General features: G+C 36.7%; 3 protein-coding genes across 3 annotated transcripts; 2 read left to right on the forward strand and 1 right to left on the reverse strand.

Moving 5' to 3' along the window:
• Positions 1 to 1,035: 1,035 nt before the first annotated feature.
• Positions 1,036 to 11,021, forward strand: stt3a (STT3 oligosaccharyltransferase complex catalytic subunit A). Its single transcript, XM_084105334.1, has 18 exons — positions 1,036 to 1,157; positions 1,775 to 1,897; positions 1,971 to 2,031; positions 2,112 to 2,233; positions 3,197 to 3,342; positions 4,700 to 4,790; positions 5,867 to 5,973; positions 6,122 to 6,286; positions 6,372 to 6,552; positions 6,669 to 6,824; positions 8,210 to 8,301; positions 8,400 to 8,555; positions 8,642 to 8,830; positions 8,930 to 9,046; positions 9,159 to 9,261; positions 9,387 to 9,575; positions 10,429 to 10,544; positions 10,637 to 11,021. Exons 2-18 carry the CDS (start codon positions 1,810 to 1,812, stop codon positions 10,673 to 10,675), a joined length of 2,118 nt encoding a protein of 705 aa, XP_083961460.1. The 5' UTR covers positions 1,036 to 1,157; positions 1,775 to 1,809; the 3' UTR covers positions 10,676 to 11,021.
• A 321-nt stretch (positions 11,022 to 11,342) lies between these two features.
• On the forward strand, positions 11,343 to 18,996 carry foxred1 (FAD-dependent oxidoreductase domain containing 1). Its single transcript, XM_084105569.1, has 11 exons — positions 11,343 to 11,550; positions 12,340 to 12,560; positions 14,376 to 14,486; positions 14,729 to 14,847; positions 14,978 to 15,072; positions 15,152 to 15,253; positions 15,407 to 15,483; positions 15,598 to 15,758; positions 17,668 to 17,797; positions 17,892 to 17,996; positions 18,210 to 18,996. The coding sequence occupies exons 1-11, from the start codon at positions 11,445 to 11,447 to the stop codon at positions 18,462 to 18,464; spliced, it is 1,482 nt and encodes a 493-aa protein (XP_083961695.1). The 5' UTR covers positions 11,343 to 11,444; the 3' UTR covers positions 18,465 to 18,996.
• Positions 18,997 to 19,187: 191 nt separating this feature from the next.
• Positions 19,188 to 24,589, reverse strand: cry5 (cryptochrome circadian regulator 5). Its single transcript, XM_084104968.1, has 11 exons — positions 24,504 to 24,589; positions 23,154 to 23,409; positions 22,833 to 23,027; positions 22,640 to 22,758; positions 22,404 to 22,558; positions 21,247 to 21,387; positions 21,007 to 21,174; positions 20,077 to 20,217; positions 19,835 to 19,986; positions 19,527 to 19,738; positions 19,188 to 19,411 (listed from the first exon to the last, which is right to left on the reverse strand). Exons 2-11 carry the CDS (start codon positions 23,366 to 23,368, stop codon positions 19,353 to 19,355), a joined length of 1,557 nt encoding a protein of 518 aa, XP_083961094.1. The 5' UTR covers positions 23,369 to 23,409; positions 24,504 to 24,589; the 3' UTR covers positions 19,188 to 19,352.
• Between the last annotated feature and the right edge of the window lie 44 nt (positions 24,590 to 24,633).

Here is a 24,633-nt window from a genome sequence, read left to right on the forward strand (position 1 = left end):
CGACGACGAACTGCAGTCAGGTCGAGACCCCGATGAGGATGACGAGCATGCAGATGAGCTTCCCTGAGATGGTTTCTGACAGTTTGTGCAGAAATTCTTTGGTTATGCAAACCGATTGTTGAAGCAGCTGTCCGGGTGGCTGGTCTCAGACGATCTTGGAGGTGAAGATGCTGGATGTGGAGGTCCTGGGCTGGTGTGGTTACACATGGTCTGCGGTTGTGAGGCCAGTTGGATGTACTGCCAAATTCTCTGAAATGCCTTTGGAGACGGCTTATGGTAGAGAAATGAACATTCAATTCACGGGCAAAACCAACACTCCCTCAAAACCTGTGACATCTGTGGCATTGTGCTGTGTGATAAAACTGCACATTTTAGAGTGGCCAGCCTAAGGCACACCTGTGCAGTAATCATGCCGTCTAATCATATGCCACACCTGTGAGGTGGATGGATTATCTCGGCAAAGGAGAAGTGCTCACTAACACAGATTTAGACAGATTTGTGAACAATATTTGAGAGAAATAGGCCTTTTGTGTACATAGAAAAAGTCTTAGATCTTTGAGTTCAGCTCATGAAAAATGGGGGCAAAAACAAAAGTGTTGAGTTTATAATTTTGTTCAGTGTATATAATATACTTTAATTGTTTTTTGTTTTTCCTTTTCTAATCTCATGTATCAGTCACAATACATGACGACTCAAGTCACTTTTTGTTGCAAGACAAAGCAAAGTTTATCCTAAATAAACACTTTGCTTTGAAACTACTTTTTTGAAAATACTTTTTTCCCTTCTTGACATTATGAACGTGTACGTGAAATGTCATCTAATAATTAAAATAACATAAATATGTTATGATACTTGATCCTTGACATGAAACTTGAAAGCTCAAGTTCAAAAGTTGACGAGTGCAGCATGGACTCCACAGTGCTGACTGTCTTTCTCCCACTAGGACACGTCATATCTGGAGCGCCATGCGGAACTCGTCTTCTTGACACACTTGAATGACATCTCGAAGACCAATCAGCGGAAGCCATTCTTGTGGATTGCGACGCTAAGCCAATTAGCGCCCTCTCTACGTGGATGGGCGGGACTTGAACGCAGAGAGGGTTGTGTGAGAGAGTGTAGAAGGGCTGGAGTGAGTGAACAGCCGATGAATAAGACTGGTAATTGTGCAAATTTATTATTTTTAAGCTCATTTATCGCAACTATACGGGTTTGTTGTCATTATACTTACTCATGTGCATTAAATAATACATTTACATATGATAAAATAGCTTGTGAAAGTGTGACATAGGTGTGAATTAGCTAGCAGCTAATGAGCTAATGAAGAATTTAATAGTTTATTTTCACGAATAGTTTGTCAGGAAAACACAGTGTTAATGTGCATGTTGATGCTCTCTGAATTGATTTATCTGCCTGTACGTATGAGTTTAAGTATCAGTTAGTAGGATTTTGCATAGGAATTGTGCACACACTGACTGTTCCTGTTTTCACAGAGACTTTACACTTTAATAGATGATAAAATGTGCAGATTGATCGATTTCTTAAACTGCTTTATCGCTAAAATTCCTATTTGACGCTTAATGGATTTAGAAAAACCTCTTTCATCAGGTAAAAAAATAAATAGCAGAATTGCATAATCATTTAGAAGTTTAAATCTGGAAAAATGTGTTTATTTGTTACTAAAGGAGTCCTATCCTACACTGGTCTCGCATTTCCCCCCCTGAAGTGTTATATTTTAAGTTACAATTCAACATACTGTTGTTGTCCCTTTTGTCAGGTATCAAGAGTTAGTCCTGCCTCCTGTGTGTTAAGATGACCAAGATGGGCTTCCTGCGACTGTCCTATGAGAAACAGGACACCCTGCTGAAGCTGCTCATCCTGTCTATGGCAGCCGTCCTGTGTGAGTGGATGCATGTCCATTTATATCAGAACTCCTGACTAGATGCCAACTAATTCTTGTCATTTTCTTCCAGCGTTCTCCACCAGATTGTTCTCCGTGTTGCGGTTCGAGAGCGTCATCCATGAGTTTGATCCGTAAGTACAGCTTTCGGGTCGTTATTTTGACAGCATCCCAAGAACCTGTTTAACTGAGTTTCCTGTTTGTTTAATGACAGGTATTTCAATTACCGGACCACTCGCTTCTTGACAGAAGAGGGTTTTTACAAATTCCATAACTGGTTTGATGATCGGGCTTGGTATCCACTTGGGAGGATTATAGGAGGCACCATCTATCCCGGTACAGCTGAAGGACACTCATTTCAAAATTAATAGCAACATACTTGCACTTCCATTGTTGTCTTGAGCCAAGTACCAAATAGCAGAATGCTTCAGACAAGCTGCAACAATGTCATTTTATTTAATGAAATGTTGCCCTGGAAAATATTATTTCCAATAGAGAGGAATTCTTGTTGGCAGTGCTGATGTCACTTCCTTATTATTATTGCACAAACATTAAACAAACTTCTAACCATTTGGATTAAAGGGATAGTTCACTCAAAAAAGAAAACTGTCATCATTTACTCACCCTCAAGTTGTTCCAAACCTGTTTGAGTTTCTTTCTTCTGTTGAACACAAAAGAAGATATTTTGAAGAATGTTGGTAATCAAACAGTCGACGGCAATTTGTCACTCCAGTCACGTGATGTTTATTTATTTACCACTTTATGAAATAGATTGCTTTAAAGCAAGCAGCTTTGCAGTATTAAACATGAAAAAATAGTGTCAGTGTTGCTTTCAATTAGAATTACAACTTCGATTTCTACTATAATCCGAAGCTCTCCAGTTTGTTTGAAATGACGTCACACCAGTTTGTTCATAGATTTTGCTTGAAGTATATCTGGCATTTAAACTTTAATGTGTAACTTGATGTGTAACAGATACATTAAATTGTGTAGTATCATTACTTTAATTTACTTGATTGGACTTTTTTTTGCCTAATGAACATCAAAACTTGTAGAGATCTCATAAACTTGAACCATATTAGGGACTCTGACTAGCAACACCCTAGCAACCAGCCAGAGAGCCTGGCACTCTCATAGCATTAGGCTAAAACCACTTTAAACACTGTAGCTTCTGTATAGCAACCACCCTGTCATTTTGTTGGTGACTTTTGCATCTATTTAAAACCTATACATCACAATATAGAATACAGCTCCTTTTGCCAAATTAAATGTCATGTGTTTCTTCTTTTTTGTCTACAGGGTTGATGATCACATCTGCGGCTCTGTATCACGTGCTGCACTTCTTCCACATCACAATCGACATCCGCAATGTGTGTGTGTTCCTTGCCCCTCTCTTCTCCTCCTTCACTGCTATTGTCACCTACCACTTCACCAAAGAGCTCAAGGTGAGGTGAACCTCAGCACTCGCCCATCACACCCTAATCAGTGGTACCTGCTCATAATTGATCTATCTAAAGGCTAGCCCACATGAAAATTTTCAAAATGTGTGAGATCTCAAACCTGGTGATAAATAAAATCATAGATTTAACAGTTTTGTTCCTATAGTGTGTGGACACACTATTCCATTCACAAACAACCAGAGGCCCGACTGTGAACATGAGAAATCTCGTAAAATCTCTTGCGGTCAAATGTGACTCTAGAGTAAATAAACATGGAGGACGACGGGCAAAAAGAAATGCTGATAATAATGCTTGGACTGCTTTTTATAGAAAATTCACAGAAAAAGAGAGATGAGGGTATAGAGAGGTTTGTGCTTGGCCTGCCTGCACCATGACTGTGGTTGTTATGCTTTTGTCAGCTCACTCTCTTATTTGGTATAATTTCGTTCCATGTGACAATCTACAGAGTGTGTGTGCGTTTGTCCCATAGACTGTAAAAAAAGATGGACGACGCCCCTTCGCTCTCTTCCATTGATGAGAACTGAAGCCGCCAGAGTCCCGATATGGCGCTGACATCTTGGAACTTGAGTCTGCGCAGTAGCGATGTCGGGACCAGACCTGCGCAGTAGTGAGCAGGAAGTAAAGCCGCGAAATCAACACTCCGCCCTCACTCTCGCAGAATGCGCTCAGGGAGAGAGGATTCTGCACACTTTTTTAAAAATTGATTGCAGTACGACAAGAGGCTTGTTAAAATAAAGTAAATACAATCTCCTCACTCCTCCGAAGATCCCGAAAAAAATGTCCGTTGGTGCTTCAGTGACTACTTCGCTCAGAGAACCTGTCAATCACAGCTGTCAATCATGACGTTACACCACCGCATCACGTAACTAACTAAAAACCAAATTATTTTTGAAACAGACACTTGAACTAACATCAGCGTGATAAAAACGACAGCAAATGAAAGAAACCACCTTTGGAAAAAAGATATTTGAAGTGTAATTTAATTGTTTAGTTGGTCTCACGTCCCGTTGAATAACACGGGGAGGCGGGGCTTATGACCTATACTAGGACCAGTCACCGGGGGGCGATCGAGACGTTTTGGCTTCACTTTTCAGGGCTTGTGTGGCACGCTTGGTTTGTCCAACAGAATTCTGATTGTAAATATTCAACATGTTGGATATTTATGATTTGAGATCGGTGTGGCCTCTTAACACACCTCACACCACAGGAAAATCTGGTACGATAATCTGTAGAACCATCAAGATAATCGGTACTTTACCTGGGATTGTCAGAATTGGGCCCAAGTTGGGCCCAAAATGATCAACTAACGGCTCAATCTAACTGAAGTAACACTTTGTTTCAGGATGCGGGCGCAGGGCTTCTGGCTGCTGCCATGATCGCAGTCGTCCCTGGATACATCTCTCGTTCTGTGGCAGGCTCTTATGACAATGAAGGTACAGTCTTGTTTCAGAGGTATTGTGTATAATGTTATGTTTTTAATAAGTAGTCATCAAGAAGGTTTAGAATTTCTGTCAAAAGTTTGTGGTCGGTACGTGTTTTTTTTGTTTTATAAAGATTTATAATAAGTTTTATAGTAAAGACTTAAGGTTATAAAATATTTTTTCAAATAAAAGCTCTTCTTTTGAACTATATATTTATCAAAGAATCCTGGAAAAAAATCTATAACGATTTCCACAAAAATATACAGCAGCATGTTTTCAACATTGAAAAAAAATAAATGTTTCTAGAACACCAAATCAAAAAATGATTTCTGAAGTGTCACAGAAGACTGACACAGAAACTGAAATTCAGCTTTGCATTACAGGAACAAGTTGCATTTTAAAATAGAAAATTTAAAATGATTAAGTTATTTAAAAATAAAATCACAGTATTACCGTTTTTTAAATAAATGCAGCCTTGGTGAGCATAAGAGACTACTTACAGACCCCAAACTTTCGAACGGGGGTGTGTGTGTGGTTTATAAATTTTTAGTATACACATAAAACATTTATATGTTAATAATATATACAGGGTTCCCACAAATCCTTGGAAGTTTGTGAATCTGAAAAAAAAATTCAAGGCCCTGGAAAGTTTTTAAAAATAAACATGCATAGATACAGGTCCTTGAAAGTGCTTGAATTTATTTTGTGCAATAAGTTTTCTGGAAAAAACTTCATGTTATTCCCTCCGGTCCACTAATGTGTTATTTCGCCAACACTTCGTGGCCTATGCTAGCTTGCGTGGCCCATACTAGCTATGTATACTAGCTTGCTTGATTTACGTTAGTTACGCGCAATTGTGCGTTACGTTAAGTGTTTCACGCGTGAGGTACTTTGTGTTGTACAAAACTAACAATGTATCTTACAAGGTAACACAATGTAACCTTACTCTCACTTGAAATGCCCCCCCACATTAAGTCCTTGAGTTTGAGGGTATTGGATCTGGAAAGTCTTTGAATTTGAAGTAAACCAAGGTGTTGGGAACCCTGTATATATAATCTATATAATTTTGTTTCCTTTGGGATATATAGGAATCGCCATTTTCTGCATGCTGCTGACGTACTACATGTGGATCAAAGCAGTGAAGACGGGCTCCGTTTACTGGTCATCCATGTGTGCGCTGGCTTATTTTTACATGGTGAGCCAAATTTCAGTCCCATTGTCGCTTTGAATTGGGGTTGTTTTAGAACAGATCATTTAATGTATGTTTTCAGTTGAATCATTATTTTATTTAAATACACAAAACAAGTGATTTCATTAACAACAACTTTGTGTGTTGGCATCAGGTGTCCTCCTGGGGTGGTTACGTGTTTCTGATCAATCTCATTCCGCTGCACGTGCTGGTGTTAATGCTGACCGGCCGTTTCTCTCATCGCATCTATGTGGCGTATTGCACAGTCTACTGCCTGGGCACCGTCCTCTCCATGCAGATCTCTTTTGTTGGATTCCAGGTGAGGAGCTGAATATCAGCTTTGAGGAATTGCTATCATTATAAACTTCCAAATAGATAAGTAATCTCTCCCGCTCTTCCTGTAGCCTGTCCAGTCCTCTGAACACATGGCTGCATTCGGAGTGTTTGGCCTGTGTCAGATTCACGCTTTTGTGGATTACCTCCGGAGCAAGCTGAACACGCAACAGTTTGAAGTGTTGTTCAAGAGTGTCATTTCGCTGGTCGGTATCATCCTGCTCTCTGCAGGTGGTGTGCTCATGCTGACAGGTAATTAAAAAAAATTATTACATTTTTGAATTTAATAATAATGAAATGTTTTTTTTTTTTTTGGGTCATTTAAATATTATTTTTAAATAGTTTGTTTTTGTATTGGCTTATGTTAGGGACAATCTCACCTTGGACTGGCCGTTTTTACTCTCTGCTGGATCCTTCATACGCCAAGAACAACATCCCCATCATCGCCTCTGTGTCTGAGCACCAGCCCACCACCTGGTCCTCCTACTACTTTGACCTGCAGCTTCTGGTCTTCATGTTTCCTGGTACAGCACCTTCCTGAATTTCTTTTTTAAATGCGTAACTTTTTGCATATAGATTAGTACGGAGCCCCTAAAGGGACAAGTTGAAGAAAAAATATATAAGTTGGGATGAATAATTATTTGGCAATGCTTTTGCGTTGTCTCGCAAATGTTTTGCGTTCACCTGAGAAACTTTGTTCACTCGCAAAGAACACAAAAGTTTTTGCGAAGGAACACAAACGTTTTTGCGAGGGAACGCAACGCTTCTCTGATGACTTATTTTTTCTCCCATCTAATTTTTTTTTCTTTACCTTGTCCCTTTAGAGGCTCCGTAGATTAGAGCTGCACGATTCTGGATAATTTGAGAATCACACACATTTTTTTTATTTTGAACAGACATCACGATTCTAAACAAAATAACATGTAATTTACTAGAAGTTCTGACAAAATGTAAATTGCTGCAGTCTATTTAAAATGTTTAATTAATCTGAATTATTTAAAAAAAACTGGGTTTGATTCAATGACTTGCTCATATATACTTCACTTTTTTCATTACTGGATGAATCAGTGTTTTTGAACAAATCTCTTTGAATGAATGATTCAGTGACAAATACGTTTTTAACAGTCACCTGTCAACACCTGGTGGTGTAACTATGCAATCGATACAATCGTTATTCCATATCTAATATGGATTCATCGGATCACTGTTTTCAATGTTAACTAAAAAAAATTTAAATTAATGTACGAATATTACACAACAATGTCTAACAAATCACATAAGAGAGAGCAGAAATATGCATACAGTCACACACATATCTATAAACCTGGTGTGTTATTGTTTCCTCTTCTGTGCTTGATTTAAAAATGTATTTACTTATCTATTTTCAAATTTAATTTTATATAAAAAATTAAAATTTCTGTTTACTGTCCCTTGTATTTGCACTCCTGTTGCCACTTCTAAATTTATGTCTTAAGGCCTGTTCACACTAAGGACCATAACTATAACAATAAAGAAGATATAGCCCTAAAAATCGATCTCAATATAGAAGAATAGTCCACACCACATATATAACGATAACTGCACAGAGAAGCAATATCATTGGAATCACTTTCAGAACTATTTTCTCCAGCTGATTAATGATAAAAACATTGACAGCCAATCAGAATCCATCCTGCTTTAAAGCGCTTGAGCATCTAAAGCCTCAGATGACAAAACTGCAGCACATGCTAAGAATAAACAGAATGATATTGTTTGCTGGTGTGGACTCAAATATAGTTGCCTTTATAGTTATCGATCTTGGTGTGAACAGGCCATTATACCCACTAGAACATGCTGTTTCAAATAAAGCATGCAGTTTAAAATAACACTGCATCAGATGTGTTAAATCTGTCATCTATTGTTTCTCCAGTTGGCCTTTATTACTGCTTTAACAACCTCTCTGATGCCACAATTTTCATCATCATGTATGGCGTCACCAGCATGTACTTCTCAGCTGTCATGGTAAGACACTTTTACTTTATTTTGGTTTGAAGTTGGTTTATTGGTGTTTCTCTCTTCACAGTGGAAGCTCTGACCCTAGTTTTATCTGTTCTGCTCAGGTCCGTCTCATGTTGGTCCTGGCCCCCGTCATGTGCATCCTGTCTGGCATTGGCGTTTCTCAGGTCCTCACCACCTACATGAAAAACCTGGATGTCAGCCGACCGGACAAGAAATCCAAGAAGCAGCAGGACTCCACCTACCCAATCAAGAATGAGGTACGATCAGTGCTCTGTTTAATCTTTCTCAGTTTTGCTTGTGTCATTGGTTCACTCAGTGATGCTCTGCTCTGATTGGTCCGTAGGTGGCGAGTGGGATGATTCTGGTCATGGCGTTCTTCCTCATCACATACACTTTCCACTCCACCTGGGTGACCAGCGAGGCTTACTCCTCCCCCTCCATTGTGCTCTCCGCTCGCGGTGGTGACGGCAGTCGCATCATCTTCGATGACTTCAGAGAGGCTTATTACTGGCTCAGACACAACACACCGGAGGTCGGTGGGATCCATCAGTCCATTGGCCATCATAAACTTCCTGCTTCTTTTGATTCCGAACAGTCTTGCTAATCTCACATTGCTTTTGTTTGTGTACAGGATGCTAAAGTCATGTCTTGGTGGGATTATGGGTACCAAATAACAGCGATGGCCAATCGAACGATTCTAGTTGACAACAACACTTGGAATAACACTCACATCTCCAGAGTTGGTCAGGTGATTAAGGAATATAGTTTTGCTGTTTACAATTTTTATAATGAGATATATAGTGGATTAAATATATTTTAGGCATTTTTATAAAACATTTTTTTTCTAAATATCTTTGCAGGCTATGGCCTCCACAGAGGAGAAAGCCTATGAGATTATGAGAGAACTGGATGTTAGCTACGTCCTGGTGATCTTTGGTGGATTGACGGGATATTCATCTGATGGTACGGCCTTAGATTAATTTTGAACCATCGAAGCAGCTTTGTGGTCCTTAACGTTTGAGTTGTAATATCTGGATTGGATGAAACCTGAATAACATGTAAATTTTTTTTACATGAATTTCTTTTAGACATCAATAAGTTCCTGTGGATGGTCCGTATCGGGGGCAGCACGGACACAGGGAAGCACATAAAGGAACACGACTACTACACGCCCACCGGAGAGTTCCGTGTGGACCGCGAAGGGTCCCCCGTCCTGCTCAACTGTCTCATGTACAAGATGTGCTACTATCGCTTCGGCCAGGTCTACACCGAAGCCAGTGAGCTATTTTGTTAACTTGTTCAGCTATTCACAATATTTGCTCCGTTTGATGTTTTTCCAGTTAACATCATGACGCCCACTTTTAATGATCCTGCATTACGTTTTGTCTTGTTGGGAAAAAATAAATATATACAGTATATATATATATATATATATATATATATATATATATATATATATATATATATATATATATATATATATATATATATATGTGTATACACACACACACACACACACACATATATATGAAAGTTGTGTCCATTACTATTATATATATATATATATATATATATATATATATATATATATATATATATATATATATATAATAGTAATGGACACAACTTTCATATATATGTATGTGTGTATATATATATATATATATATATATGTATATATGTGTTATTAATATTTTATCATTTAGTGTTATTTTATTAAATATAATTATTATATTGGTATTTAATATTATTTTGAGTATTTTATTGTTTTATTGATTACAGTAATATTGTTTTATTATAATTTTCATATTGATCAGTATTATATTTATTTTAATTTTATATTCTTTTTATTATTATTTTATTTAACATTAATTTGTTTAATATTATTTTATATATATTTTATTTTCTTATTGATTCTTATTTCCTATTATATTGAATATTTGTATTATTTAATGTTATTTTATTATGATAATATAATTATATAATATAATATTTTCACTCACGAATAAGTGACATTACAGATATACATTAGGTTTCAAGTGCTGTTTCATGTTAACTTTAATTCATGGTTAAAAAAAAAAAAAAAAAGAAGTTTTGGATGACTAGAACTATGTTTACCTTTCATTTCAGAGCGTCCTCCTGGTTACGACAGAGTTCGTAACGCTGAGATTGGCAACAAGGACTTTGAGCTGGATGTGCTGGAGGAAGCGTATACTACAGAGCACTGGCTCGTCAGGATATACAAGGTAAACTTGAACTCACCTGTGCATCTTTAACTGTTGTTGTCCTTCCAAACCATCCTAACTTCCAATGATGATCTCCTGCTTTGCCTCCATAGGTCAAAGACCTTGACAACCGTGGCCTCTCAAGAACGTAAAACTCAAAATCCCACCCCCCTCTCTCGAACACACAGCACTGAACGTCTGCTGCCCCCCTTCCCACGATCTGAGGAGAAAGCGTGAAAACTTTTTATACTTTTGTTGTAATTGCTGAAAGAGATTTTCTTTTCATACCTTTTTTTTCTTGGTTTGTTTTTTAAATTTGATCTTCAAATATGATGTTTTGTCTGTACTCGGGGCAGAAAGGTGTCAAATGATGATCACCTGAAAAGGTGAGGGATAAATGTTTAAAAATGTTCAGAAGTCATTTCTGCAATCAACTGGCCAGATAACTGTTTGATTTGTCTTTAAATGGGTGAATAAAGGAGTGACTGGGAGAAAATTGATCAGTGTCTTTCTTTTTAACCAATAAAATCACATGCACACCCAAGTTTGCGTCAAGACCATACTCACTGAGATCTAGACCCCAATCAATATCACACCCCCAATATGCTTAGATCAAGATTTGTTGGTCCGAGAACCAAACAGTCCATTTTAATGCATTGAAATGTTTATAGTTCATATAACGACTGGGAAAATTCAAAAACATAGATCACACACAATAAATGAGAAATTATTTTAGCAGCTTATGTACACGCCCCCTACTGGCCACTCATGAAACCATGTGGGCCTGTCTTGCTGTGCCGTCATTGTGAGCATGCGCACATGGCCAAATGTATTTACGCTCCACTGTGAGCGGCGTGTCAGTGTGGGAAGGTGATTGGAGTTATTTTCCTGAATAAAGACAACAGTCTGACGACAACTGCAATGTGGCGCAAGTTGTTCGCCTCCGTCCCGGCCTTCAGAGCTCCGAAAGCGCCCTGTCGGAGTTTTAAAAGCAGCAGCAGGAGAGCTGAAAAGGACTTTAATAAAGGTGAGTTGATCCACTTAATATACTTAAAGTATTTATACCGGTATGGCGTTAAACCCTGCAGAGCGACATTTAATTCACGCGTACATTCTCGTTTTTCTAATCCTAGTATGCGAAAGGTTAGCTTATTAATATTAATTTGGTCATACTGCCTCGTGTAAAAGGCGTTGCTTGGTATACTTCCTCGGAGCGTCCAGTCCAATAATAACCTATCTCGTCCAGTCACGTAATCTAATCAACATTCAGATTCATGAGCCAAGGCTGGCTCGCAGTAGTCATTCGTCCATTGATTGGCCAACTGCCTAACTACCTCTTTCCTCTCAGCAAATCAGTGAGGGCGGACGTAACGGTGCCTAATTAATATTCATAAGTCTGGCGTTCACTATAGTAGGATTTGTAAATTCGCCTCTGCATAAAAATAATATTCAGACTAATACAAAACAGTTATCAAAAAAAAAATAAAAAAAATAATTAATTCTCTATTACTATTTAATTCCTAAATAATCCTAGTCAGTTTGTTCGTATTTCTCTCTCTCTTGCATTTTTGGGATAGAAGATAATTAACTTACCAAATACAAATAAGGTTTTTCTTCATACATTTACATGTATGAAGGAGAAATTTACCACAAACCAGCATTACATTAACATAAAAACTCCGCCGCCTTATCTAACAATATTCCAAACACAGTATGGTTTCTAGACTTGTTGGTAATGATGTAACCTCTGTCTCCAGCCAATAAAACATATATTCAGAAAACGTTTAGGTTATCTGTCATATGTAACTCGTTGCAGACCTGGAAGCTCAGTTCCGGGCATTTCGGGAGAAAGTGGCCGCGGCGATGCCCGGCAGTGACTGGAGCCCATTTGAGTTGACCCCTGGCCTGCCCCCTGAGAGGGCCGATGTGGTGATTGTAGGAGGGGGAGTCGTGGGATGGTCCATCGCATACTGGCTGAAGAGGAAGGAGAGAGTGAGGGACGGTCTGAGAGTGCTGGTGGTGGAGAAAGACCCTACTGTGAGTTTATCCAAGGGCACTTTGGAGCATGTTTCAAAAACTAGTGAGCATGTTTTTGATTCTACAAAGGTGTTGTAAAGGTAAGCAGCTCACTAGGTTTTGAGACAGAATCAGCTATATACTGTGGGATGTTATGTTAATAATCATGTCTTTTAAAAGTTCACCCTCAAAAAAGAAAAAAATCGTATAATTTACCTCATGACGGTCAAGCACGTAGGTTTTCTTTCTTGTGTAGCGCTTCAAACAGACATTGGCTCATATTCATGTCTAAGGAAAACAATGCAATTTAATCTAATAGTTACAAGTGGACATCTATATTCATTTAATTCGATTTGAAATATTCAATCTAGGTTTACTCTGAGAAAGGTCTGATGATGAATATCAGAGTGAAATAAGCAAAATGATCGTAACTTGGATAAATATCACTATTATGGTAACACAACCCTCAGTTCATAAAATGTTTTAAATTAAATATATTCAAGAACATATATTTGATTATGATCCTTTTTCCCTGCATCATCAATTATTTATACAACGAAACCAAATTAGATTTACAATGCAACCCCTTCAATTCAAATGAAACTGAATTAAAGAATTATAATCGGCTAGGGATTTGAGTCTGTCTGGGAACAATCCCATCCACTCCGTGTAAAGCCTCTCTTACTCATGTTGAAGTTTTTCTCTCTTGTGAATTAAACATGAAAACATAAAGGTGAGTAAATGATGATGCAATTACGGTAATGTTTTTTTTTTTGTGGGTGAACTGGCATATATTAAAATCATGACACCAAAAAAAACCACACACACACTTGCTACTGCTAATAGATACACAGACACTTTGCTGTGAGCATTTAAGATATGCTGCTGCTGCTGCTGCATAAAAAGACAGACGTAAATCTCGTATAATATCTAGGCAGGTGGAGCTGGGGGAGGTGGAGGGTTTCAGTGGAACTCTGATAATGCGCTGCAGTGCTAGCTTAACAGCAAACACTGAACCAGACTATTTAAATTCTGAATATGAACAAGCAATTCCATTGGATCCAGGATCAGCAGAGCCAATCAGCTTGTGCCATCTGATAATAGCCGCGTTTCCATTACCCTTCAAATTGCGCAAATTGAAAATACGCCCAATGGAAACACGTCAATTTCGCAAAAACTCTCATTTATTGCAAACAATTTTTTACGCTCGCATGAGGTGGTTTTTCAGGCAATTTGAAAAAGGAATATTCCGCAAAACTGCAATGGAAACCGTTTTTGCGCATTTACAGGTCACCTGACGTAGATGACGGGGTGTGTTTGGACAGAATACGAGACAGAGCTCTTTATTAAATTCATATACAGTAAGACAAAAGAATGACAGAAATACTGGATTCTAAACCTCAAAGAAATGCCACAATCAAGACCTCGGAGCAGAAATGAGTGAGAAAAACCCAGAAACACCTCATATGTGTCGCTCACGGTATAAGGGTCTTTCCTTGCCATTAATGCTTGGATAACACGCCTACGTTTCCTTCCATTAATAATAATAATGTCTAGTGCGGTAGGCTACGTGGCTGTGATATATAATCTTACCAACGTCCGTTGCCATGATTTTTGGAATGACTTATCGCAAGAGGAAAAAATTACGTTTTAGTCGCATAACAATGGAAACGCCGTCATTTCGCAATAGTTTTTTATCGATATTTAGAAAAAATCGCGAAAGTTTTGTGCAGATCTTTAATGGAAACGCGCCTAGTGATGTGATTGCTTTCAGAATTAGAGTTATATATTTGTGTGTTTGACTTTTTTTTGTTCATTGTAAAATTCTTTCTGCAGTATTCTCAGGCGTCGACTGTGCTGTCATGTGGTGGAATTCGCCAGCAGTTCTCCCTGAAAGAAAACATCCAGCTGTCAATGGCTTCGGCTGATTTCCTGAAGAACATTAATGTAAAACCTTTTATATTGCACTATTAAAAGCTTCCTGAAACACTATTCTTGTTACAAATGCACTGTAACATACAGAAATTGTTACATGAAGACTAGGTATTAGTATTTCTGGAGACTTTAAATAAATATTTTGTTGTAAATGTTTCTACATGTGCTTAAGTGTTCAGCAGGATCACTTTAGAGTTTGAGAATACTGATACGTGTTTGTAAATTTGTATTTCTGTTCTGCCGAAATGCCACAGAATCATCTCTGGGTGGTAAATGAAGACCCTGTTGATCTGCAGTTTAATCATTCAGGATATCTCTTTCTCGCCAGCGAGAAATCAGCTCATATTATGGAGGAAAACTACCGCACTCAAAGGTGACAAGTTGAATCACCGATTTAATATCCGGATATCGAAATTACTTTGTGTTAACTCAACCTTTCCTATCATCTGATAAACAGACTCACAATACAGTTAAAGATTAATAAAACTAAGATTTATTCGTAGACACGCTGGTGCGAAGGTCGCCCTCCTGTCACCGTCCCAGCTGAAGGAGCGATTCCCCTGGATAAACACAGATGGGGTCGCTCTGGCTTCTCTTGGTTGGTGAATGTTTTTCAATCTTTGATACATCTCACATGTGAGCTTCGTTACTGAGTAACGTATTTATTCCTCACCAAGGACTAGAGAACGAGGGCTGGTTTGATCCCTGGTCTCTCCTTAACGCTTTCAGACGTAAGGCCATGTCTATGGGAGTCTATCAGTGCTTCGGAGAGGTCACAGGTCAGGATTCACAATTACAATTTTTGTCAAAATAATACTGCAGGATTTCTTACATTTGCATTTTTTTTTTTAATTTAGAGGTTTGCTTGTAAAAAAAAAAAAAAAAACTTTCAAAAGGAAGCTTGTGGTGATTCTTTTGAATGTGATTTTCAGGTTTTAGATGCTCTTCAAATGTGGCAGAAATCACAGATGGAGACTTTGTTGATGTCAAAAGGATAAAATATGTCAATGTAAGTTTTTATGCTACATCTCAGAATAACACACTCGTTTTCATCGTCTTCAGATAGATGCGCTAAAGTTTAAGTGCACTGATAGCATTACAGACAGAAGTGATGTGGTTTTAGGTGCAGATGCCCAACAGTCTGGAGTATCAGCCTGTGGAGAGTGCTGTTGTGGTAAATGCAGCCGGTGCAAACTCAGGGAAGATCGCCGCCATGCTAGGCATCGGATTAGGACCGAAAGAATCCATATCTGGTATTCCGTTTCCTGTGGAGCCCAGAAAGAGGTTAAGACTCACATTTAATTTTTTTTTCTTGTGATGTATTTATATGGTAATTTGCAATGGTTTCTTTCCTACTTGGATGAATAAGCAGTGGCATACACTCTAAAATAAAGAATATTTTTATATTATATTATTATTATATTATATTATATATTACTTAAACTTAACATTTCAGAGCTGATTACTGTCACTGACTTTGTTACTCCGTCCCTTCAAGTGCGCAATCTTGGCGTTATTTTCGACCCTGAACTCATGTTCGATGCACATATTTAAAACGGTATCAAAGACTGCATTTTTCCATCTTAGAAATATCGCTAGACTACGACCATTTCTATCGCTGCCAGATGCAGAAAGGCTTATTCATGCCTTTATTACGTCGAGGCTTGATTACTGCAATGCGCTCTATTCTGGTCTCCCAAATAAATCCATCAAAAAATTACAATATATTCAAAACTCAGCCGCCCGGTTATTGACACATACAACTTAACATATAAAGCTATTCATGGGATGTCCCTGGCTTATATCTGCAGTTTAGTCACCGCTAATACTCCAGCTCGCTCTCTGCGTTCTTCCAGGTCATGCATCCTCCAGCAGCCTCGATATAAATTAAAGTCTATGGGTGGTCGAGCATTCTCGGTCTCAGCACCACGTCTATGGAATGCTCTACCACCGGAAATTAGAGACTCTCCAACATTGGATTCTTTTAAGAATTCTTTAAAGACACATCTGTTTAGAGCTGCTTACTGTAACTGAATGTGACTTTTTTTTATTGTATTTTATTGTTGTTATTCTCTTTGTATATTGTAGCGCTTTGAGTCTAAGAAAAGCGCATTAGAAATAAAATGTATTATTATTATTATTTAAATATTATAATTAATTAAATATAATTTGTTTTCACACACTAAACAATTATTTTACAAATTTAGCAGTGCTAAATATTCTAAAATAACTGTTAAAGATATTCTATATTATATTAATAATGATATTAATATATATATATATATATATATATAAAATTGAATAATATATATAGACGCATATATAAACAAAAACTTTTATGTTAAATGATTAATCATGATTTGACAGCACTAATTATATCATATTAATTATCATTAGTATTCAATAAAACATTTATATTTAATTTTAATTTACATGAATGACCAGTGCTAAATATAGTTCAACAACTGTTGAAATGATTTGTATTATATTATGTTGTATTAATGTTTTATCATTAATATTCAATAAAAATAAATATTATTTAATTGTAGTATACATTGAGCAGTGCTAAATATTCTAAAATAATTGGTAAACGATATTATATATTATATTAATAATGATATTAATATTGATATATATATATATATATACATATATATATATACATATATATTATTCCATTTTATATATATAGACACATATATATAAACAAAAACTTTTGTTAAATGATTAATCATGATTTGACAGCACTAATTATATATTAATTATCATTAGTAATATTCAATAAAAATAAATATTATTTCATTGTAGTATACATTGAGCAGTGCTAAATATTCTAAAATAACTGTTGAAACAATTTATTTTAGATCATATTAATTAAATATGTAATTTGAATAAATGAGCAGTGCTAAATATTGTAAAATAGCTTTTGAAAAAAAAGATGATATAAAACTTCATTATTTAATTTAATAATTAATTAAATATTGTTTATAATTAAATTTCATTAGTATTTAATAAAAATATTACATAAGACTATGTTAAAAAATAATATTTTTTATATAGTAATATATTAATTAAACGATTTAAGCAATTCATTAATTGAATCCATTCATCGATCCATTCTCCAAACAATTAAAATGACATTAATGCTATAATGGTGGAGTCTCACTAACTGCATCATTGGTATCTCTCACAGGTTTGTGTATGTGGTGCATTGCCCTGATGGACCAGGGTTGGATACTCCATTTCTGATTGACTATTCAGGGGTTTACTGTAGGCGAGAGGGACTGGGAGGAAATTACCTCACGGGAATGTCACCAGAGGAGGTATAGGCATGTTTTGATCTGAACTCAAAAGTATTACTTTCATAGTATGCATGCATTTGTTCATTCATTCATATATTACTTCTGCCTTTTTTAGACAGAAGAACCAGATATCAGTAACCTTGATGTGGACGACAAGTTTTTTCAAGAGAAGGTCTGGCATCATCTGGCCAATCGTATTCCTGCATTTGAACAACTGAAGGTGAAAGTCATAATATAGAATTGTTATTCACGTTATCCACTTCGTGAAGAGAAAGTTTTCTTCAGCTTTCTTTGTCTTGCAACTAATTTAGCAGTTTCTGATGCTTTTAAGATGGTAAAGTGCAGGCGTAGAACTGTGTGTGCGTACTAGAAAGTGTAGGTAATTTCTACCTCTTAGTTTTTTCCAAATTAAGCACTTTGCTTTATCTGTCAGGTTTCAAACGCGTGGGCTGGATTTTACGACTACAACACTTTTGACCAGAATGGCATTGTAGGACTGCACCCTCTAGTGCCCAACATGTACTTTGCCACGGGCTTCAGCGGTCACGGACTACAGCAGTCTCCCGCGGTCGGACTCGCCGTGGCTGAGCTTATTCTGGACGGGGGCTATAAGACCGTCAACCTCACTGCTTTTGACCTTAAACGGATCTTCCTGCGGGAGCCCATACTGGAGAGCAACATTGTGTGAAGACTGAAGAGCACAAAAACATGGACAATGTTTCCTCAGGATGGAGCCACTTAACATGAACGTTGCAAGAAGCACATCATGGTTCAGACGGAACTCTCAACGGATCAATGGAATCGATTTTTCAGGAGGATGAGTTCAGTTTGATAACAGAACGTTGTAAGAAAACTCAAATTAGGAGTTATAAATTAGGAGTTATAAAGGCTGCTGTGGTTTCAACATAACATGCTGCTGCTCAAGATATATTTGAAATGACTTATGGTAGAGATCAAGGAATTCATTTGTTATTATGTAATTGCATATATTTAAATATGCATATGACATATATCATGAAATATCATATTTTTTTAATTATTTTCTTGGATTTGTCTTAGTCACACTGTTTCAGAAATGAATACCAAAAATGTTCATAAACTTTAAAAGTTTGTCCATAAATGTAAACCAGCCTTCATGGACTGAATTTTATAAATCTGTACATTTTTAAATGTCTGTTAATATGGATGTGAATACATGTGAATATTGTGAAAGAATGGTGAAAAAAATGTGTTTTTATTGTAGCATAATTTTATTTTGTAAAAAAAAATCTGAATTATATATGTATGTATATATATATATATATATATATATATATATATATATATATATATATATATATAAAAAAAATGAACCATAATATATATATATATATAAATATATATATATATATATATATATATATATATATATATATATATATATATAAATATTTCTTTAGTGTAAGAACCATGACAGCTAAACAATCTTTTAAAATTTTGCATCACATATGTTTCAAAGTTCTAAAGAGTATAAAGAACCATAATTAACCCATAGAGGAACACAGTATATCAATATTCAGGATGAGAGAGTCCAGCTTTATCTCTTTGCCTTCTTCTCAAGCATGTCAATGATAGGCGTCGCTTTGCGTTTCACACCTGGACAGAGAAAACAAGAATCAAACTCAGACAAAAGTGTCTATTTGAGTCAAGAAACTCATCAGAAGATAAAATATATGTGAATAATATCAATATTTTAGGTCTAAATAATTACCTTTAGTGATGGGTTTGTCCTCTGGAGAGCGCTTTGCATATGCTGCTTTCATTCTCTGAATATTCTTTTTATGGACAACTTCATGCTCCACAATAGGATGAGGGTAATCTTTTCCCACAATGCACCCTGCTCTCTCCTGAATGCTCCGAGGAGCTTTCCAGGGTTCATATATGTACTCAGCAGGGAATTTCTTCAGCAGCGGAAGGTATTTCCTGGTAGACATGTGAGGAGAGCTGAGTTAGTATTTAGTAAGTAGTTGTTTCACGGATATTTTTAACCCAGAACAGAATGTAAAAAAGAAACCGAACTTGATGTAATCCCCATTTTTGTCGGTTTTCTTGCCAAAGGCGATGGGAGAGTAAACCCTGAAGTACTGATGGAAGAACGCGCTGGCGGAGAGCCACTGCCAGTTTCCTGCATTTAACGACCAATCAGCATCCAGCAGCAACTCCTCAAACACCTTCGGATGACAGTGAGCAGAAACACAGCAGGTTAATGATTATATATCTCATCTATCTGTATTGTTCTATACTATAGCTGGTCCTCAAACCTTTTGGCCCTCCTCCCAGCTTATCCACAAGTCTCCTCGGGTCAGGAAACAGGCGACCGCATGCCGGGCCAGATGATGGATCCAGCCCTCCTGACGTAACTGTGTCATGATGGCATCAATGAACGGGAAACCGGTCCGAGCCTGAAATCACACATGCACGTCTTCAGTAAACATCAACCGAAAATGATTTTTTTTTCCGAAACTGAAATGATTGTTTTTATTTATCTGAAAACAGAAAACATATATTTCATTAATAATCAATTAATTAATCAAATCAACACTCAAATAAAATCAGAGCTGTATATAAAATTTGTTTTCGCTCAAGGCAGTTTTAATATAGGCTTTTGTTGAAATTTAATATTATTTTTTGAAATTGAAACAGTTTTAACAGTTTCGAACTTGTTTTCATGATTGTTTAATGTATGTTTGAATTAATCTGTCAAGACGTCACTAACAGGTTAAGTAAAAATAGAATGATAAATGTAATATAGTGAATATTGTTAGCAAAATATCTTTAGAGTTTCTTTTTAGCCAACTTTTATAGTACAAAGCTCATTGCAATTATTGGATGGTAATGTTTATTAAAGATTTGTTCACATATCAACTGAATACAGTCCATCAAAATGAAACTGATTTTGTCAACCCAAACATGTCGGCTGACATGTTTACCTGTTGTAGCTTATCCACACCGTGTGACTGTGCATGAAATAGACACTGGCATTGTCAAAACACGTGGTTTCCATTAGTGATTTCGTCCTTTATAAAACTTTTTCGGCTGAAACCGCAAATTAATTTTCAGCCAAATATTATTGGTTGCTAAAATACTGGTGCATCACTATATCATTAAGTTTTTAATACATTACAATAATACATTTTAGTACAATACATACATTTTAATACAATCAAAAAAGCACAACAGCTTCACTTTACCTCTCTCCATGCAGCAAGGTGCTCAGGATTGTTATCCCAGTCCACCTGCACACAGTGAGGGTTTCCTTCCATTCTGTTGAAGTTTGGGATCCCGACGCCAGTCGTGTAGAAAAATTCTCTCCACAGCAGCTGACCATGCAGGGAAACCGGAGGTTCAGAGTGCTTCTTCTGCAAGAGACACATCACAATCTTGAACTGTTAAACAACGGGCTCAGGTCATGCGCGAGACACCTGACGTACCCCTCTGTACACGTCTGTGAGCCTCCACCAGAAGGTGCGCGCAGACAAGCAGCCGAACCGGACATAGGGGCTCAGGACGGTGGTGCTGGGGATCAAGGCGTTGGGGGACGTCTGTGGTTTTTCAAACTTGCACACCCACCCCTGCAAAAAGGCAACAACAACAAAACAAAAAACCATATGGCAAGATTATATTGTTATTGACATTTCGAATCGATTGTTTTGCTTGATTAAAGATACTTATGCTTAAGATTTAATTTTATTGATTGAAAATATTTGGATAAAATATGATACAGCACACAATTAAAATTACCTTTAATTATTAAATTAAATTAATTTAAAAAAAAACTAACTGGGAAAAACTAACAGGTCTGTGAGAGCCAGAATTCTTACTGGTTGGTAGGTGATCAAATACTTATGTCATGCAATAAAATGCAAATTAATTACTTAAAAATCATACAATGTGATTTTCTGGATTTTTGTTTTAGATTCTGTCACTCACAGTTGAAGAGTACCTATGATAAAAATTACAGACTTCTACATGCTTTGTAAGTGGGAAAACCTGCAAAATCGGCAGTGTATCAAATACTTGTTCTCCCCACTGTATATATATATATTATATTAGTATATTATACACACACATACACATATTATATATATTTAAATATTTTATCTTTAGGTCAAATTTATAGTTAGGCGTTAAAAAAATGTGTACTATTCATTATTTTTTATATGTCTGACTTTTATAAGTTTCATAGTCTGGACCTGGTTCTGAAATCGAATACTTCCCTACTATATATTATGCAGGAAAAAAGAAGAGTAATATGTCTGAATATTTGAAAAACGAGGCGAAAAGTCCGCGGATGACCTGCTATTTCGGCCGAGATTCTGAAGTGTGCATTCACTGGACACTTTACTATCCCATGAGGCCACGGGAGAGGATTTATGAATGGCAGTTAAGCGACGTAACTGACGCTGGTAGGTCACATGACAGTAACAACATGGCAGATGTAGTACATCCGAATTTCATTCGTACTACCCAAATTCATAGTATATAGAACATACTAATGGTTGTGAAGTAAATTCAAATGTAGTACCTACTCAGACAGAACGTGATTTCGGATGTAGCAATATGCACTGAAAGGTGTTGGGGCATGTACCGTTCTCTGCATGTGCTCATCCAGTCTGCGCAGAGCTTCCTGTTCACCCCCCGGGAACAGATCTGGTCCTAGGGATGATGTATCCAATCCAAGATCTTCAAGTGTTGGAATTCCAAACTTCTCTTCATGGTCCTCAGAAAATGGAGTGGACACATCTTCCAGAGAAAGAGGCATAATGAAGGAGAGAAAACCAGCAACAATCGAATCTCATTCAGTATGATGTCCGGGGCGAATACCTTTCATGTCCTCTTTGGTTGGAACAGGAACAGGTTTTTTAGGGGGTCCGATGGCTTTCAGCACACTCTGGAAGCGAACGTAAGTCAGGGGAGTCTTGCCGTTGTTCTCGTCGATAACTCTGTATGAAAAAGCAGGTGAGTGTTTCTGTGCAAATCTTTATCAAAATATGATTTACAAATTATGACGCATTACCTGTCAATGTTGTGTAGAGTGTGAGAAATCTTTGGAATAGCTTCAACGCCATATTCCTTGGCCAACTTCATTACTTCCTTGTCTCTGCTCTGACTGTACGGCTCCGTATCAACCTCAAAAGTCAACCGAGTGATCTTCCATTTCTCAAAGAGCTTTGGAAGGACCTCTGTGGGTGGCCCACTGACAACAAACAGCCTAGAGGTACAAGAAATTACACAAAACATGCTTGAGAAAAACATATTTGTCCACATTTAACCCTTAGCTCAAACTCCCACCCCATCTTTAGTTTGTCTTAGAATAGTTTTTTTTCCCCCTCCCCACCTGGAGTTGAGTTTCTTCAGACTGGAGTCCAGGTCTTTGAGAGCTTCCAGCAGAAATCTCCATCGATTGATGCCGATGTGAGTGTTAGTGGAGTACCAGGGGTCCAGCAGGAACAGGGGGTAGATGTGTCTACAATCTTTCAGGGCAGCGATCAGAGCAGGGTTATCATGTAAACGCAGTCCTTTGCGGAACCAGTGAATGGAGTTTTGGCTCATGGTCGTGTTCGGCACGCGTAGTCAAAAGGACACTGTAGAAACTGGTATAAATAGTTTTTTTTTTACACAAAAGTCCATTGTCAAGTCCAAAATGTGTTTTATAATGTTTTTCAAATGTTGGTTTTAAAATGGACTTCAATAGAAATATTTTCATAATATTAATCATTTCTGTTTTGTATTGTTTGCTTGATATTTTGTTAATTTCCCCCTTTTCTCTTTTTTTTTTTTTGTTTAATTGTTTTTAAATTAAATTAAGAGGTTTGAATGGAACTTAACTTTTTATATAAAATATAAAAAACAAAAAATCTTATCAAATTCATGTCTACCTCAAATCAGCATCTTTCATTTCTGTGAGAGCTCATTACACTTTTTGTTTGAACTGCCATTTTCTATTGAAAGCATACTTCACTTAAAATGAGATTTCAACTGTAGGCCTATATTAATATTGTTAAAAGGTATTTCATTAGTTGAATATTCAGTACCACAAGGCACAACATAAGTCTTGCAGCTGTAATAGTTGCGCTTTCAATTGTACTATATTTTTTAATTTCATTCACGCTTATTTGTATATCCCATTTTACAATACATATCGTTTCAAAAATATACATATAATTTAATTTATTATTCCTGTGATGGTAAAGCTGAATTTTCAGGATCATTACTCCAGTCTTCAGTGTCGCATTATCCTTCAGAAATCATTATAATATGCTGATTTGCTGAAGAAACATTTATTATTATTATCAATGTTTAAAACTATTGTGCTGCTAAATTTTTGAGTGGAAACAGTTTTTGCAACATGAGTCTAACTGCTTATTATAAATCAAAATGTAGTTTTAGACACAATGAAATTAATTTCTGACTCTAATGTACCTCATTTATTTGACATTATTAGTATTACTACTACTATTATTGTTGTTGTTAATATTATTAGTATGCAATCGATCTGATTCAAAACTTTGCCAGTACACAGACACAGAGTAGGCTATTACTATTTTGCAACAAGCATTTTCTTTCCTCCGGTTGTGTTTAAAGTCTCTGCAACCAAATACAATCACACATTCTGAGTCAATTGTGCAGTATAACTAAACTAAATAATCTATAGCTATTTTAACCTATAAAAAACATCAGTACTTACGCGTTTTCAGGTTACGCGAAGTCTCGCTGGCGTTTTGTAACAGTTTTCTTGATGTTACAAAAGATGTAAAAATTCAGCAGCACGTGTCTCACAACATCAGCCAATCAGAGACTGTTTACATGCCAAGGCA

This window comes from Abramis brama (assembly GCF_963993115.1).
Source record: "Abramis brama genome assembly, chromosome: 25".
NCBI lineage: Eukaryota > Metazoa > Chordata > Actinopteri > Cypriniformes > Leuciscidae > Abramis > Abramis brama.